At 57.1% G+C, this 14821-nt stretch overlaps 4 protein-coding genes across 4 annotated transcripts, besides 2 other annotated features; 1 reads left to right on the top strand and 3 right to left on the bottom strand.

Moving 5' to 3' along the window:
* Positions 1-2847: 2847 nt before the first annotated feature.
* EKO05_0010814 (Argininosuccinate synthase) lies at positions 2848-4290 on the bottom strand (the record flags this gene model as incomplete). The annotated part of the gene is made up of 4 exons (XM_038943681.1): positions 2848-3521; positions 3569-4069; positions 4124-4162; positions 4257-4290. The coding sequence occupies 4 exons, from the start codon at positions 4288-4290 to the stop codon at positions 2848-2850; spliced, it is 1248 nt and encodes a 415-aa protein (XP_038793753.1).
* A 507-nt stretch (positions 4291-4797) lies between these two features.
* Positions 4798-8074, bottom strand: EKO05_0010815 (Ubiquitinyl hydrolase 1; the record flags this gene model as incomplete). Its single annotated transcript, XM_038943590.1, has 3 exons — positions 4798-5721; positions 5769-7886; positions 7940-8074. The coding sequence occupies 3 exons, from the start codon at positions 8072-8074 to the stop codon at positions 4798-4800; spliced, it is 3177 nt and encodes a 1058-aa protein (XP_038793754.1).
* Positions 8075-8919: 845 nt separating this feature from the next.
* Positions 8920-11450, top strand: EKO05_0010816 (Vacuolar protein-sorting-associated protein 27; the record flags this gene model as incomplete). The annotated part of the gene is made up of 5 exons (XM_038943654.1): positions 8920-8993; positions 9049-9181; positions 9232-9516; positions 9566-10328; positions 10375-11450. The coding sequence occupies 5 exons, from the start codon at positions 8920-8922 to the stop codon at positions 11448-11450; spliced, it is 2331 nt and encodes a 776-aa protein (XP_038793756.1).
* A 469-nt stretch (positions 11451-11919) lies between these two features.
* Positions 11920-11971: a tandem repeat.
* A 260-nt stretch (positions 11972-12231) lies between these two features.
* Positions 12232-12263: a tandem repeat.
* A 373-nt stretch (positions 12264-12636) lies between these two features.
* EKO05_0010817 (uncharacterized protein) lies at positions 12637-14661 on the bottom strand (the record flags this gene model as incomplete). Its single annotated transcript, XM_038943593.1, has 2 exons — positions 12637-12786; positions 12931-14661. 2 exons carry the CDS (start codon positions 14659-14661, stop codon positions 12637-12639), a joined length of 1881 nt encoding a protein of 626 aa, XP_038793757.1.
* Between the last annotated feature and the right edge of the window lie 160 nt (positions 14662-14821).

The raw sequence follows: 14821 nt of genomic DNA on the forward strand, positions 1-14821 counted from the left end.
TACAGAGGAGAGCAGAGTCACATATAGATGCCAGAAAACGCGATACGGCGTAGCTATCCACGACCATGTGGGGCGAACGATCCTATGTCGTGGTAGCCGGCTTCCGAGGCTCCACGCAACGCGCCAGGTAAGATCGTGTAGGAGGGTATTCAACCACATACCGGCTATATAGATGTCGCCCTCTCGAAGAGGCTGCAGTCGTTTCACTAGAGCTGATATTGCCGGTAAACGGTCGCTTTCGTGGGTAAGTTTGAGACGTAAGTAGTGTTCTACTGCCGCCCTCCAGGCAGCGGCCGGCTTTTCTGTTGGTGACCTTAGATCATTTCCACAGAGTTCTGCAAGATTTTCGGCGCCATCTTCCGAAAGAAACACTGCATCGCATTCCCAATAGAGCTGCTCCTTGCGAAATGGACTACTCGAGCCGACAGCTTTCGTTCTTGATAAACCCAGGCGCGATCTAGCAGTGGCCAAGGTCTCTCTCAATGGGAACCCAGAGTTACCGCGGGAATCTAGGGTTTTCAGCCCGCACAGAAAGTCCCGGTTCTTGTAGTGGCATGTCTTCAAACTCAGTTCGCATTTGTGAGAAGCACCCACGATCGCTATCGTCGGACCATGTCGCTGCAATCGTGACGACCGCGCCTGCATATACGTCTGCCATCGTCGCTGCAGCTTCCTCACAGTCATCTGCGCTGTCTTGTAATATACCTACATGTTGACAATTAGCTTCATTTCGTCCCACTCGGTAAGTCTCACACGTACATAAAGCATCGATCCAGAGATACTGGATGCAGAGATTCAAGCAGAGCACGACTGCGTCTCGAAAAGTCTTTGGCAGTTGATCGACAGATATCCCATGCCTAAGCTTATCGATCGTGTCAGAACGCAGCTTTAGTGCTGGTCCCTTTGGACCCCAGCAGTGACTCAGGCAAGCATATTGACACTCTGATTCCATATCTTCGCATAGCTGCAACCAACTAGTTGACAGTCTGAGTACACGTTTTGGGGTCCGGTAGGGGTTATCATGACGTTTGCAGTGTTCATGGTCGTTTTCGCATGTGCTAACCCATCTTTGTATGGTGTTTAATGCCAGCAAAGATGAAGTATCACCAGACGGACGCGGCAGCGAGTGCAGGTTCAAAGTTGAACCACTATCTATACTCACGCTCTGATCAGTGGTGCTATTCAATCCCATGCCCAAGACAGCCATATGTACGTATAGCTGTGCCAAATGAGTGTTCATACCTTCTGCCTCGAAAACTGTCAACGTTCGGTCACCTGACAAAAGTTCGAAGGAAAGACGTAAGTCTTCTCTTTCTATAAGTAATTTGACACATTGTGTCGTGTCAAGACCATGTGTGCCTTCTGACCGGCAAACTATGAGAACATCTACGACCAAATTGCAGACGTTGCAACCAACCGTTGATTCGGCTTGAAATGCCCAAACCGGTCTCTTTAAACTACCCCACTGATTTAACGAGCCTCGATGCAACCGAGATTCAGCCAGGACCTTGTTGGTTCCGCAGTATGGACATGTCCAGTCGTCCGAGTAGTCAGGCTGAAATTCCAAAGACTGCCCGAGACAGCACAGTTGTAGTCGCAACCTCACTGACATCCTCAGATATATTTCCTTGCTCTTGCTAGGCCATAGTCGCTCGGTAACAGAAGACAAAAGTGAGGTATAAAAAAGCAAAAGTGAGGTGAAGGAGTGATCTTCTCCCATCAAGGCAGAAGGCTGACATATAGCAGCCTGGGCGCGCAGCAAGGCTGAGCGGGGTAAGATGCAGTCAACAATACACGTCAGCGAGACGTAGCGTGGATGAATTGGTTGTGAGGACGGAGGTAAAGGTAATAGATGACAGAAAAGAGATGTGTGTCAAGGTGCGAGGAAGGCGGAAGAAGGGATAGCTGAGCATGTTGCGTGTGCTAGTGCAGGTAGAAGGAGGCAAGTAATGTTTTTTTTCTTTTCGAATTAGGCAGTTGCGGTTGAGAAGGCGAATAAGGCGAATCGGATTGCTTCATCGAGACTGAGGGATCAATGAGTGAGCCAGATCACCACGCGGAGACTTGCTAAGAACGACTATAGAGAGATTAAGCTACTTGCTAGACCTCACTACTTGGCAACACAGCGTGCAAAGACGATTGATGGATCTAAAAAAATAGTAGTACATGTTATATCAAGACTTATTTATAGTATCGTAGTAACCTGTTGTTGCAACCAAAAAGGTGGTATTCGTACGCCAACTCACTTGCCCTCTTAGCCACGTTATATCGGCCTGTTCTCTACTGCGATACCTGTCATCTCTCAATTCTATACTATACTATATACCTTTATCTACTTTTTACCGCGCCACTACTCCTACCACTGCTACCCCACCAATCCCCCATCCCGCAGTCCTCTTCCAAAGCCCATCTACCTCTCCACCCACCCAAGAAATCATCCCCCGCAGGGAACACGCTACACCCATTCAACCAAAAAGGCTAGAACTCCTCCACTTACGCACGAAAAGAATTCGTGCTGTTGTCACGTGCTCCCCGCACTGCGCCGGCGATGGACTGCCGATAAGATGCAGTGTGAACACGGAGAATCACTCGTGAGGGTGGATTGGTTGGAATGTTGCTGTCGTTGTGGAGCATATTAAATTGTCTGTAGAACAAAGCAGCGTGTCCTTGTAGCGCTGAGTAGCGGCAGGAGCACGGATCGGTATGGAACAAGACGGCATATCAAGACGGCATATCAAGACGGCAACGAACGATCAAGGATGTGTGAGCATTGAACTTTTTATTTCTTCGTTCCCTCTAGAAACCCATCATAATCGTGTCACATTCCGTCAAGGCAGTTTGTACCATCTACGCGCGGCTGAGGTTAGCGCCCTCCTCCTGCTTCTGCAGCCCGTACTTCTTCAGCCTGATGCTCTGGATGGCAATGAAGCCCGTGGTGTCCATGGGGCTGAAGTTGTCGAGCGTGTCCATCGAGGCTTCCTCCTCGCTGTACAGTTTCTCGGTCTGGCTGCTGCGGCCGAGCACGTACGCGTTGCCCTTGTACAGCGTGAGGCGGACCTCGCCGTTGACGCGGCGCTGCGAGAAGAGCAGGCTGTTCTCGATGAACTCGCGCTCGGGCGAGAAGTACATGCCGTTGTAGAGCTGGTAGCTCCAGTTGTGCGAGACGAACTGGTCGCGCAGGTTGCGGACTTGGGTGTCCATGACTAGACCCTCGAGGTCCAAATGTGCGAGGCGGAGGACGGTCATGGCGGGGGAGTCGTAGCAGCCGCGGGACTTGAGGCCGATGAAGCGGTTCTCGACGATGTCGATGCGGCCGATGCCGTGCATGTGACCGAGCTTGTTGAGCGCAACAAAGAGCTCAACCGAGTCGGTGTACGTCTTCTCGGGCGTGACAAGCTTGGAGGGGACACCCTTCTCGAAGTGGATGGTGATGTCGGTGGGCTTGTCGGGGGCGGCGAGCGGGGACTGAGTCATGGTCCACATGTCGTCGGGGGGAGAGACGTTGGGGTCCTCAAGGATACCTGGGTGCGTTAGCAGGAGCTCGCTCGTGGAGAGGAGCGCATCGTACCGGCTTCGTAGGAGCAGTGGGCCAAGTTGGCGTCCATGCTCCATGGCTTGGCCTTGGTGGATGTGACGGGAATGCCGTGCTTCTCAGCGTAGTCGAGCAGATCCTGCCTGCCCTTGAAGCGGTCGCAGAACTCAGGCAGCCTCCAGGGCGCGATGACCTTGATGGTAGGCTGGAGAGTGTAGAAAGCGAGCTCGAAGCGGACCTGGTCGTTGCCCTTGCCGGTGCAGCCGTGGGAGACGAAGTCGCAGCCTTCTTGCTGAGCAACTCGGATCTGCGCGCGGGCGATGACGGGGCGGGCAAGCGATGTGCCGAGGAGGTAGCGGCCCTCGTAGGAAGCGTTGCACTGGACGGCGCGGAAGCAGAGCTCCTCGACAAACTCCTTCTGCAGGTCGGTGATGATCATCTTCTTCGCGCCAATCTTGAGCGCCTTCTTCTCGACCTCATCCCAGGGCTCTTCCTGGCCGACGTTGGCGAGGAAGCACACGACCTCATAGCCTTCCTCTGTAGCGATGTATTAGGTTGTGTTCGTAGACCGAATCATAGACGTGAACATACCGATCAGCCATTGCAGAATGGTCGAGGTATCAAGACCGCCTGTGAGTCAAGTTAGTCAATCATGCTCGTCACCGCAAACACATGACAATGGGATAGCATTGGTTCATAGCTTGAGGTTGGGAGTTCTTCATACCAGAGTAAGCCAAACAGACGCGTCCCTTGGCCATGATGTGATGAGTGAGAGTTGGAGTGTGAGGGAAGGATGTTGAGGAGTCAATGGCTTAAAGAATGGTTCGTCTGGGGAACACCGATAACAAAAAGTCTGGTCCGAGCGCATGCGGGCCGATATCGCATTAGCGCTGACCCCTCCAGCACGTCCTACAGAATGACGGTGCAAAAACTCGAGACATGGAACGCGTGGAGCCTGAAGGGCTAGCATCGGGTGAGATCATGCTCGTTGAACAAGTGCCATTTTCCGAACGTGGTATCACCATGCCCCTATCCAAACCCGCACAACACATGCTAAAAGCCCTCAAAGGACACAATCCCCACCGAGACGTGAGTCAAAGGTATCAAACTCAGAAAGCAAGTGACTGTAACGCTAATCCCAACGATAAACGCCGCCGCAATGCGGTATAATAATGCCATATTCAAGAGGTACAGGCGTAAATAATACGTGAAGAAGAAACAAACTTGGTCATGACTGTACTGGCAAGGGAGCGTAGCGCCGACGCCTAAAAGGCCCCGCCGGCGACTCTTTCGCGTTCGTAGAAAACAATGTAGGCTCGATCGTTCTGCAGGCGATCCTTTGGCTGTAGGTTGCCAGGCTCGAAGTCGACGAGTCTGTCGTCGTTGAATGATCGCCAGCAGCCCCGCGCCTTGTCCTTGACGAAAGCCGTGTAATGACCGCTTCCCAGGGTGGCGCCGATGTGGTGAATGACGGCGTATGCGTTGTAAATGTACGGCCCGTTCATGGTTGGGTCTGCCTTCAAAGCAGCCAGTTGTGCCTGGCCGTCTTTGGCGTTCCGTGCAATGTAGGCTTCTTGCTCCGGTGCCATGGGTTGGTCCATGAAAGGCCCCATGTCGAGGCCTTGCAAGGGAAAGTGGATGGGAGTTCGCACTTTCCGGGCACTCTCGTTGTGCGATGCACTGAACCTCTTGAAGTGAACGACGAGCGTGTCAGGTGCTCGCGTGATCGTAATCTTCTTGACAGCCTCACGATCCTTTTTGCATCGTGGGCAACGCCAGAGCTCATCTCCTGCCAGGCGCTCAGCAGCACAGTACGACCTCAGGCAATCGCGTACATCGCAAGCCTGGTCGCGCGGTATCTCTAAACTCAGACTCCAGAAGGCCTCGTATGTAGTGCTTGTAATGCCGCATGACTGACATGTTAGCTGTGAAGCGTGCTGACCAGCAAACATGCCGCCGATGACGGACATGTCTCGATGCTGATACCGCGCCCATTCGATCTTCGCGGCGTACTGTCGAGGGAACTGCTCTCTTTGCAGCTCCTGCAGCTCTGTAAGAGGCTGAAGGGGGGTTTTGTTCCAGGTAACATTTAGATCCTCGTGCATGAAGTCAAGGACGAACTCGAGGAACTCCTTGGCATCTTGCTGCTGATCAACACCCCACTGCGAGTTGAAGTGACCACAGATCCTCTAATCGGCGTTAGCTTCGGCATCGTAACAAGGGGGGATTTACATACCCTAAATGTACTTGGGCGTACCGAAGAAATGTCGCCCTTGAACAGGTTGGATATCAGAGTTGCGTAGGCCTCGGGCAATATGCCCTTTGTTCCCTTCCAGTTTTCTCTCTGCAGGTCTCGATGGTACCGGCCAGTCAAGAACAGGTCGGAAAGGGCAAGGTGCCCACTCAGACACTGCACTACCGAGTTCATGTAGCAAGTCACGCCAAAGTTGATCAGCCCGGTCTTGTGCATGCGGACATTGGTGAAATGCGGCTGCGAGATGTATACCGGCGGCTGATTGTTGCGGCCCTGATGGGCAACTTGTCGCTCATGCACACCACTGTAACTGACTCGGGGAACCGAAGGTGGTGGCCGAGACGGCGCAGTTGGTATGGCTGGCGCAACGTACTGAGCTACTGGCGGCGGCCGTGGTGCCGCTTGCACCATGGACTGCCCTCCTTCCACGTCAGGGAATCTTCGTAAGAAGTCTTCGGTTGAGCGGTAGAAGGGCGATTCAGGCTCCTCGCTGTCTTCATCTGCCGGCGGCGGCTCGACGATGGCTCTGCCCTTGCGTGCTTCTTCAAGCCATTTCTGCTCCTCCTCGGGATCCATTGGGACGTATTCGCGTCTCCGACGCTGCAGATTCAACTTGGCAGCATGTGTCGCAGCAGGCACTCGACGAACACCCCGCGGCCGCGTCTGGCCAGTGGCAAGCAGTGCGGCAGTTGTTGACATCTTGAGTGCTTGAGGTCCAACCAGGTCGATCCATGCATCGAGGCCGCCTTTTAAGAGAATCGGTGGCCGCTGCAATGGCTTTTCCACATTGAATTCGTGCAGAGTGTCATACAAGCGTTTCAACGCCACCTCGTCGTCGTTTCGGTTGTGCTTTGTCAGGAAGTCCGTGTTCATCGTGGAGTCGTTGTAATAAACGACTACATCGTACTCGTGCCTCCTTTCGAACATGGCCTGCTCTTCGTCTGGCGAGATGATCAGACGATCTGAAAGCTGCTCTGCGGAATCACCATCTTGCAGCGTTGGTGGCTCTAGACACATGACCGAGCGCATGTAAATATGCCCTGCATCGAAGCTTGACCGGTCGCGCACGTCAATGACCAACACGTTGAACATGCGCAAATAATCGTAGAGTTTGGCGGCATCAATCTCTAGCTCTGTGGCAGCACTCACAGACCGGGTTCGTGCTGCTGGTGCACGCTGCACTTGCTGTGTTGGAAAGTACGAATCTGGCGTACCGTTGAGGTTGGGCGCGTGGCTCGAGGCACTCGATGCTGCCAGCGAATTGCTGCGTCCGCCCGTACCGTTCATGCTTCGCGGCGTGCTTCGAGGTGGGGCGATGTTTGCAGGGAGCGAGATATTGCGGGCGGGACTGTATGTAGGACTGGGCTCCTTTGGGAACGAAGCTGCCATGGCTGTGTCCAGTGGCAGTTTCGGGGGGAGTCGGGACGGCGGGGGCATGTCTCGTGGGCCGACTAGACGAACGGTAGATTGGTAGTCTGCAGGAGACGGCATCTTGACAGACAGGTCTTGGCTTGAGCGAGCTGAGCTCGTGTCCACGTGCGGCCCAGCGCCTCGAAGCTTTGCAAAGCGCTCGGCGAGATCGGCGTTGATGGACGATGAGCTTTGGTGGACGGCACGGCCGTGTAGCGAGTGTGGCTTTGGCTGCGGCATTGGCTTCCTCCGCGAGGAGTCGGTTGAGCCTGCGGATGAGGCTCGACCAGCTGGTGCTGACGTGGGCACGCTTGGGAGCATCAGCTCGTCGTCTCTCTTGGGCACGACTATGGCATCACGAGAATCTGGCCTCATGTAAGATGAAGCGGACTCGGTTCTGCTGTGGTGGGCGCCATTTCTGAGGTTGTCGTTCTTGATGATGTTCTTGATGCGGACAAACTGGTCTTCGGCCGAGGCTATCTCCTTCAGCAGGGTGTTGTAGTCACGGTGCGTCTGGTTGCGGCTGCCGGCGATCTTGTCGTGGTAGTCGGCGTGCTGAGGGATCAGGATGGCAACGATCTGGTAAGCGACCAGGTATTCCCAGTAGGTGCCGGCGACAGGCGATCGATTGCCAAGCATCATCTTGGCCGAGGTGAAGTGCTGCCGTGCCTGGTCGAGCAGGTGCTTGATCTGTGCTGGGTCAGCGCCTCCATGCACAGCCGTGCGACAGGTGTCGAGCCTACCGAGTGGAGCCTCAGACCGTCGACCGTCTCCGTCGCCGAGCCCACAATCTCCGCGATGGGTGGGTTGGAGCCGCCCGAGCCTCTCGAGGGGCCTGGGCCATCGCTGCCGGGGGCGGCATGAGAGTGGCCGTTCATCTGGCGGGGTGGTGGGGAGTCCGGGCGGCAAGGGAGCAGCTGCACTCTTTACCGCACACTGTCTTATCTTCGAGACCGCTCGCGCATGTCGGACGCAGGAGGGGCGGTAGGAGGGGCGGTAGGAGGGGCGGTAGGAGGGGCGGTAGGCAGGGCGATGTGCAGGGCGATGTGTAGGGCGATGTGCAGGGCGATGTGTAGGGCGATGTGCAGGGCGATGTGTAGGGCGTGGTGCAGGGCGATGTGTAGGGCGTGGTGCAGGGCGATGTGTAGGGCGATGTGCAGGGCGATGTGTAGGGCGTGGTGCAGGGCGATGTGTAGGGCGTGGTGCAGGGCGATGTGTAGGGCGTGGTGCAGGGCGATGTGTAGGGCGTGGTGCAGGGCGATGTGTAGGGCGTGGTGCAGGGCGTGGGCGTCTTGGTGAGGCAATCGCGTGCGCCGGCTGTCGTCGAGGCCCCGTCGAGGCCCAACTGGTGGGGCTTGGGGTGGAGGGGCAGATGGCGGAGGGGTGGTGGAGAGGGCAGGCGTGACGTGACGGCAGCCGGGTGGCGGAGAGACGTACACTGTGTGTGTGTGGGCCGAGTAGGCAGCGAGCGTGCGCAAGCTGGTGTCGGCCTCGGTGGTGCGTTGCATGTGGAGGTGACAGGAGGTCCGCCGCCCGCCGCCCGCGAGCCAAGGCTCCAGCTGCCTGAGCATGCACCGACGGAGAGCACCGACGGAGAGCTCCTCCACCACACCACAGCCCGCGCCATTGTATACCTTCTCCTGCAATTCCACGTGTTACACAACACAGTCAGCGCCGCCGGAGGAAACGTCGACTGCACAACCAACGCGCACATCCGCACACCATGGCGGGCTGGTTCGGGTCCTCGACCAACAGCGCGCTCGATGAGCAGATCGAGCGCGCCACCACCTCGAGCTTGTACGTCGAGGCCAGTCCGAGCACAGTGCGAGGACGCTGCTCTAACCGCAGACAGAGAGGACATGCCCCTCAACCTCGAGATCTCCGACGTGATTCGATCCAAGACAGTGCAGCCTAAAGACGCCATGCGCTCGCTGAAGAAGCGCATAGGGAACAAGAACCCCAACGTCCAGCTGGCCACTCTGAACGTGCGCTCTCCTCATCCCATGGCTTGCGACGGGCCACTAACATGTGCCAGCTCACGGACACGTGCGTCAAGAACGGCGGCGCCCACTTCATACAGGAGATAGCTTCGCGCGAGTTCCTCGACAACATGACGTCCCTCATCAAGGCGCCAGCCGGCGTTGCCGCGAACCACGAGGTAAGGAGCAAGATGCTGGAGCTCATCCAGTCGTGGGCGACGGCAGCGGAGGGGCGGAGCAATCTAGGCTACATCAACGACGTCTACCGGACCTTGCAACGAGAGGGCTACCACTTCCCACCCAAGGAGAACATCTCGAGCAGCATGCTTGACAGCAGTGCAGTACATCTGCCCCATCGTGGCCAGCCCAATGCATACTAACAGAAGGCAGCCCCCAGAGTGGATAGACTCGGACGTATGCATGCGCTGCCGTACCCCCTTCACCTTCACGAACCGCAAGCACCACTGCAGGAACTGCGGTAACGTCTTCTGCGGCGCGTGCTCGAGCAACAACATCCCCCTGCCACACCTTGGCATCATGGACCCGGTACGAGTCGACGATGGCTGCCATGCGAAGCTCACCGATCGATCGCGAGGAACGCCAGCACCGCCGAGATTCGACGCGCCAAAGCCGAACAAGACACTGTACCAAGGCGCGATGGAGCCGCGCAATCCGCGCGTCGAGGACAGCTTCGACGCAGACCTGAAGCGAGCCTTGGAGATGAGCCTGGAAGACGCAAGGGGCAACAGCTCCTCCGGCTTCGTGTCACAGGCGCAGCTGCACTCAACCCCCAAGCCCAACGGCACAGCGAAGAAGCCTGAACCGGAAGAGGACGAGGACGCCGATTTGAAAGCTGCTATTGCAGCCTCGCTGGCCGACATGGAAGAGCAGAAGAACAAGTACGCCACAAACTTCCGCCAACAGGCGGCCAGCGACTCAAATGGGACACCCTTTGTCGCGCCCAAGAACGACTACGAGCTCACCCCTGTGGAGGCGGAGAACATCAACCTCTTCTCGACACTAGTAGACCGACTGCAACACCAGACTCCCGGCGCTATCCTGCGCGAGCCTCAAATTCAAGAGCTGTACGAGAGCATAGGCAAGCTGCGGCCGAAGCTCGCTCGCACGTACGGCGAGACGATGAGCAAGCATGGTAGGTGTCGTGTATTTTTCTCCTGAGCAGTGGCTGACATGTGTAGAAACACTTCTCGATCTTCATGCCAAGCTTTCCACCGTCGTCCGCTACTACGACCGCATGCTCGAGGAGCGTCTGTCCAGCACATATACCCAGGCCGGTGCTATGTACGGAATGCCTCGTCCTGCGCCCCACGTTTACCCTCAAATCTCCTCCGGCGCACCCGCATACCAGGGCAGCGAAAAATACTACTCGAGCAGCGCAGCCCCTTCAGACCCATACGGACGACCGCAGCCCAGCTATCAGTCGCAACCGCAGCAGCCGTACCCTCCGTTCGACCAGCGCGCGTCTGCACTGCCGCAGTCGTACGCGCCACCTCACGACCAATACCAGCAAGCCCAGCAACCCTCGCAGCCCTACCCGAATCTGGCCTCGTATAGTGCAGGAGCAGCAACCCAACAACCACCCAGTGCGTCTTACCAGCCGCCATCGCCACAACTCCAACGCCAAGCCTCGACCCAATATCCGCCCGCCTACCCACCGCAAGCGCCCTCCAACGTCTCCGATACCGAAAGCGCGAACTACTACTATGGTGACAACAGCGCACCTACACCGATTCAGCGCACGCAAAGCTATACCTCGCAGCCAGCGCAATCCTCGTCACCACAAATGTACAACCGCGCACCACCCCAGCAACAAACGCCGATCTCACCTCCAGAGCAACCAGCAACAGCATGGCAGAATCCTCCCTACCCACGGGACAATGCGCCACAGCAACAGCAGGCTCCTCAGCAGCAGCAATGGCAGCAGCCGCAGCATCAACCACCTTCACAGCAACCCCCACAGCATCAGCAGCCGCAACAACAACCGCAGCCGCAACAACAACCGCAGCCGCAACAACAACCGCAGCCGCAACAACATCCACAGCCGCAACAACATCCGCAGCCGCAACAACATCCGCAGCCCCAACAACATCCGCAGCCCCAACAACATCCACAGCCCCAACAACAACCGCAGCAGAGTCACTGGAACCCGGCAACCCCCTACGCGATGGGCGGCTACGGACCGGAGAGTTTCCCTGCCGCGCCACAAGCAGCGCCCGTGCAGCAGAAGGTCGACGAGCCGCTGATTGATCTGTAGTCTATTTGAATGGCGGATGGATAAGGCGTTGCCGCATCCCGCTTCAGCGGTGCAACGATTGTGAAGACCGAAAGGCCCGAGGGAGCTCGAAATGTCCAAGAAGAAGAAGGCGAAAAATCAACAGGGAGCAACGGCCGGGTCGGCGTTTGAATGACGCAACTCGGGATTCATAGCCCTGTACAATCCTGCAGTTCATCCATGAGATGCAATACACCCTCATATCCATCCACCTTAGCATCCACCTTGGTATCCATCTTGGTATCCATCTTGGTATCCAATCTCTGCAGCATATCTAGTATCTACACCTCCCTTAGAGCTCTTATATAGAGTAAACGCCTAAGAGATAAAATACATCTACCCCTTCTTAACCCACTAGCTAATGTCTTAATACGTTCTGTTATATTAAATCTACTACTTGTATCATTACTAGATGTTATACTAGGAGCAGGGTGGAAGGAAGGAAGGAAGGAAGAAAGAAAGAAAGAAAGAAAGAAAGAAAGAAAGAAAGAAAGAAAGAAAGAGTATGCGCCAAGGAGTTTGTCTAGAGACCATGCACTAGACTAGATCTACAAGTCAGCAAAGCGGATGGAGAAAGTCGGTGCATGTCCAAGTAGGTAGATGGATAGAATGTGTAATGGAAATCTACGAGGCAAACGGCTACGAGTGCAGTCAAGTGGCGAGCTCAGTAGCAAGACAAGGCACAGGAAACCCGTTCCTTGGCTCCTTCCTTCCTTTCGTCGCTGGAATGAACAAGAATCCTATTCTTCCTCTGATAGCAGGAACAAGTACACGAGAAGAACAAGTACATGGACAGAAAATCCTCAAGCTCCTATACGGCGAGGTGGTATACGTGCGTACAAAAACAACAAAGCCCAAAGTGTTCGAGACCGCCGACTGAAGCTAGAGCGGGACAGTATATACACCAAACTCCCATGCCTGACTGAACGGATTCTTTTGTGTGGTGACGCCGTGGAAATAGGGACACGCGCGTCCACAGATGCAATATATTCACAATGACATAACTAGACATGACAGCGAGGCGAGGTGCGCCGTCGCCAGATGAGCGGCCGTGGTAGGAGAGTGACATCAGGAATTGTGCGAGCGCGTCGCGACACGGCGACTCTGCTCTTCTTCCTGGAGGCGTCTTGTGCAGAGAGGGATGACAGCGCTAGGCCATGGCGTCCGCTCAGACGTGTTCGGGCCAGTAGTTGTACGGCGCCAGGTTAGGGCCGGTCCATTTCTCGCCGTAGATGTTGGTGCGCGAGCGCGCGAAGAAGCCGTCTTGGGCGTGCTCGAGGACGGAGATCCAGGACGAGGGTTCGGGATGCTTGAGCCACTGGGTTTGTTAGTGATTGTTCTCATTGGTTGCTAAAAAGTAGGGTGCAGACGCGCGGCAGGCTAACAGTAGGGTGCAGACACGCGGCAGGCTAAAAGTTAGGGGTGCGGGGTCGGGGTGCGCGACTCTTAGGGGGGAACTGACCTGGTTGTGAATGTGGTAGGTCCACGACCCGCGGAAAAAGTTCTCCAGCGTGCGGTTGTTGGGCGGAAACTTGTCCTCTTCCAACTCGTAGTCGGCTATGACGCCGGCCTTGCGCAGCTCGGCTTCCTCGTCGAGCGTGGCCTGGAACGAGTCGGCGTGCTCGCCCTTGGATGGCGTCGCCGCTGCGGATGCCGAGACGTGCTCTTGGTCTTCGTGGCTGCGCAGCCTGAGCTCCTTGTGCGGAGCCGCGCTCAGGTCAATGGGCTCGAGGCGGGGTCCGTCGTAGCTCTCCCACTCGTCCTTGAGCGAGCCCTTTTTGCCCCTGAAGGCTGCGCCGTAGTCACGCAGGCAGGGCACGGTGCAGCGACCTTCGCGGTCCCAGTTGAATTCGGTCCAGATGGGGTCGAATGCGGCCGTCTCGAGCATCAGGAACTCCTGGTCGCGGCCGTCTTTCCAGGCCATGCGGCCGAGAACGCGGGGGTGGAAGTTGACGCCCATGCGGATGCCGCCGTAGAGCAGGTAGGAGGACAGCGACGAGTTTGCGGTGAGGGACATGATGGCGGTGTTGTAGTCGCCGGGGTGGGGGTGGGCAGCCCATCGCTCGGCAAAGGCGTGCTCTTTGGGCAGGAGGAGGGGTCGCATGTCCCTGAGCATGAGCACGTCCATGTCGAAGTAGGCGCCGCCGTGGATGTGCAGGACGATGAAGCGAACGGCGTCGGAGACAGCGACGGGGAGGAACGTCATCTGCTTGGGGGTGAGGACGAGCCACTGCTGGCCGTTCTTGTCCTCGACGATGTTCTCGGCCAGCGCCTTCTCGCCGTCGGCGTTGGGCCGTCCGGGGGAGCTGTAGTATCCAAAGCCGTTCTTGTCCTGGTCGTCCTTGGGCAGGGGGATGCGCTTGGGGAAGTTCCAGGCCTTCAGGACAATGTCGCCGCGCTCGACCAGAGGCAGGAAGCGGGCAAAGAGGGCGTCCTTGGTCATCATGTTCCGGACGGCATTGGGGTTCTTGTCGCTGTCGAGCCACAGCCACAGGCGGGAGCAGGCCAAGTTCTGGGTGTACAGATAGCTCTTGATGAAGACCTCGACACGCCAGGTCGCGGGGCCGGTCCAGTAGACGTGGTAGGGGATGATGGGGCCTGGGCAGGTGCCCACGTCGGAAGCGTTTGCGGCGAGGGCGTCGTTGACGGAGACGTAGCTCTTCAGCGAGTTGCCGTGTCCGTCTGCATCGACGTATTCGGCGCGGCGGGGGTCCTGGGCGCTTGCACGGGCAGGCTGGTCGGGCAGGTGGTAGTAGCGGTGCTCGTCGTCGGCGAAGAACTTGAGGCAGTCGAAGACATTCCTCATCTTCTCCAAGCCATTGTAGGTGCCTCTGCACTCGTCGACCAGCATGTGCAGGTCGGCCTCGGTGTCGACGTGGGGGCGCGGGCCCATGTAGTCGTCCCTGACGGCGACGGCAGTGACGGGGCGGTTGAAGACGTTGGCGTGCGGGTTGATGGTGACGGTCTTGGCGGTGCCGGCAAACTTGACCTGGACGCCCGACTTGGTCGTCTTGATCAGCTCCGTGGGCCCAGCCTTGTCGAGAAAGGCGGGAATGCCCAGCTTGCCCTTGGTCGCAACGCCGGGGCCGCTCACGAGGCTGATGATTCCGTAGATGGAGGCGTACAGCAGCGCGGCGAGGGTGAGGTTCTTGAGCAGCGTGAGGGCCGCCCGTGCGCTGGATCTCTCGGCCATGGTGGAGTGCTGCTGGCTGGCAGGAGCGGTGGTGTGTGTTGGGCAGGCGTGGGCGTGGCAGACGTAAGGTAGGCGCAAGGTAGGCGCAGGGTAGGCGTGGACAGACGTATGGACAGACGTGCGGACAGGCGTACGGACAGGCGCAGGGTCGCGGTGGGTC

This window comes from Ascochyta rabiei, chromosome 20 (genome assembly GCF_004011695.2).
Source record: "Ascochyta rabiei chromosome 20, complete sequence".
NCBI lineage: Eukaryota > Fungi > Ascomycota > Dothideomycetes > Pleosporales > Didymellaceae > Ascochyta > Ascochyta rabiei.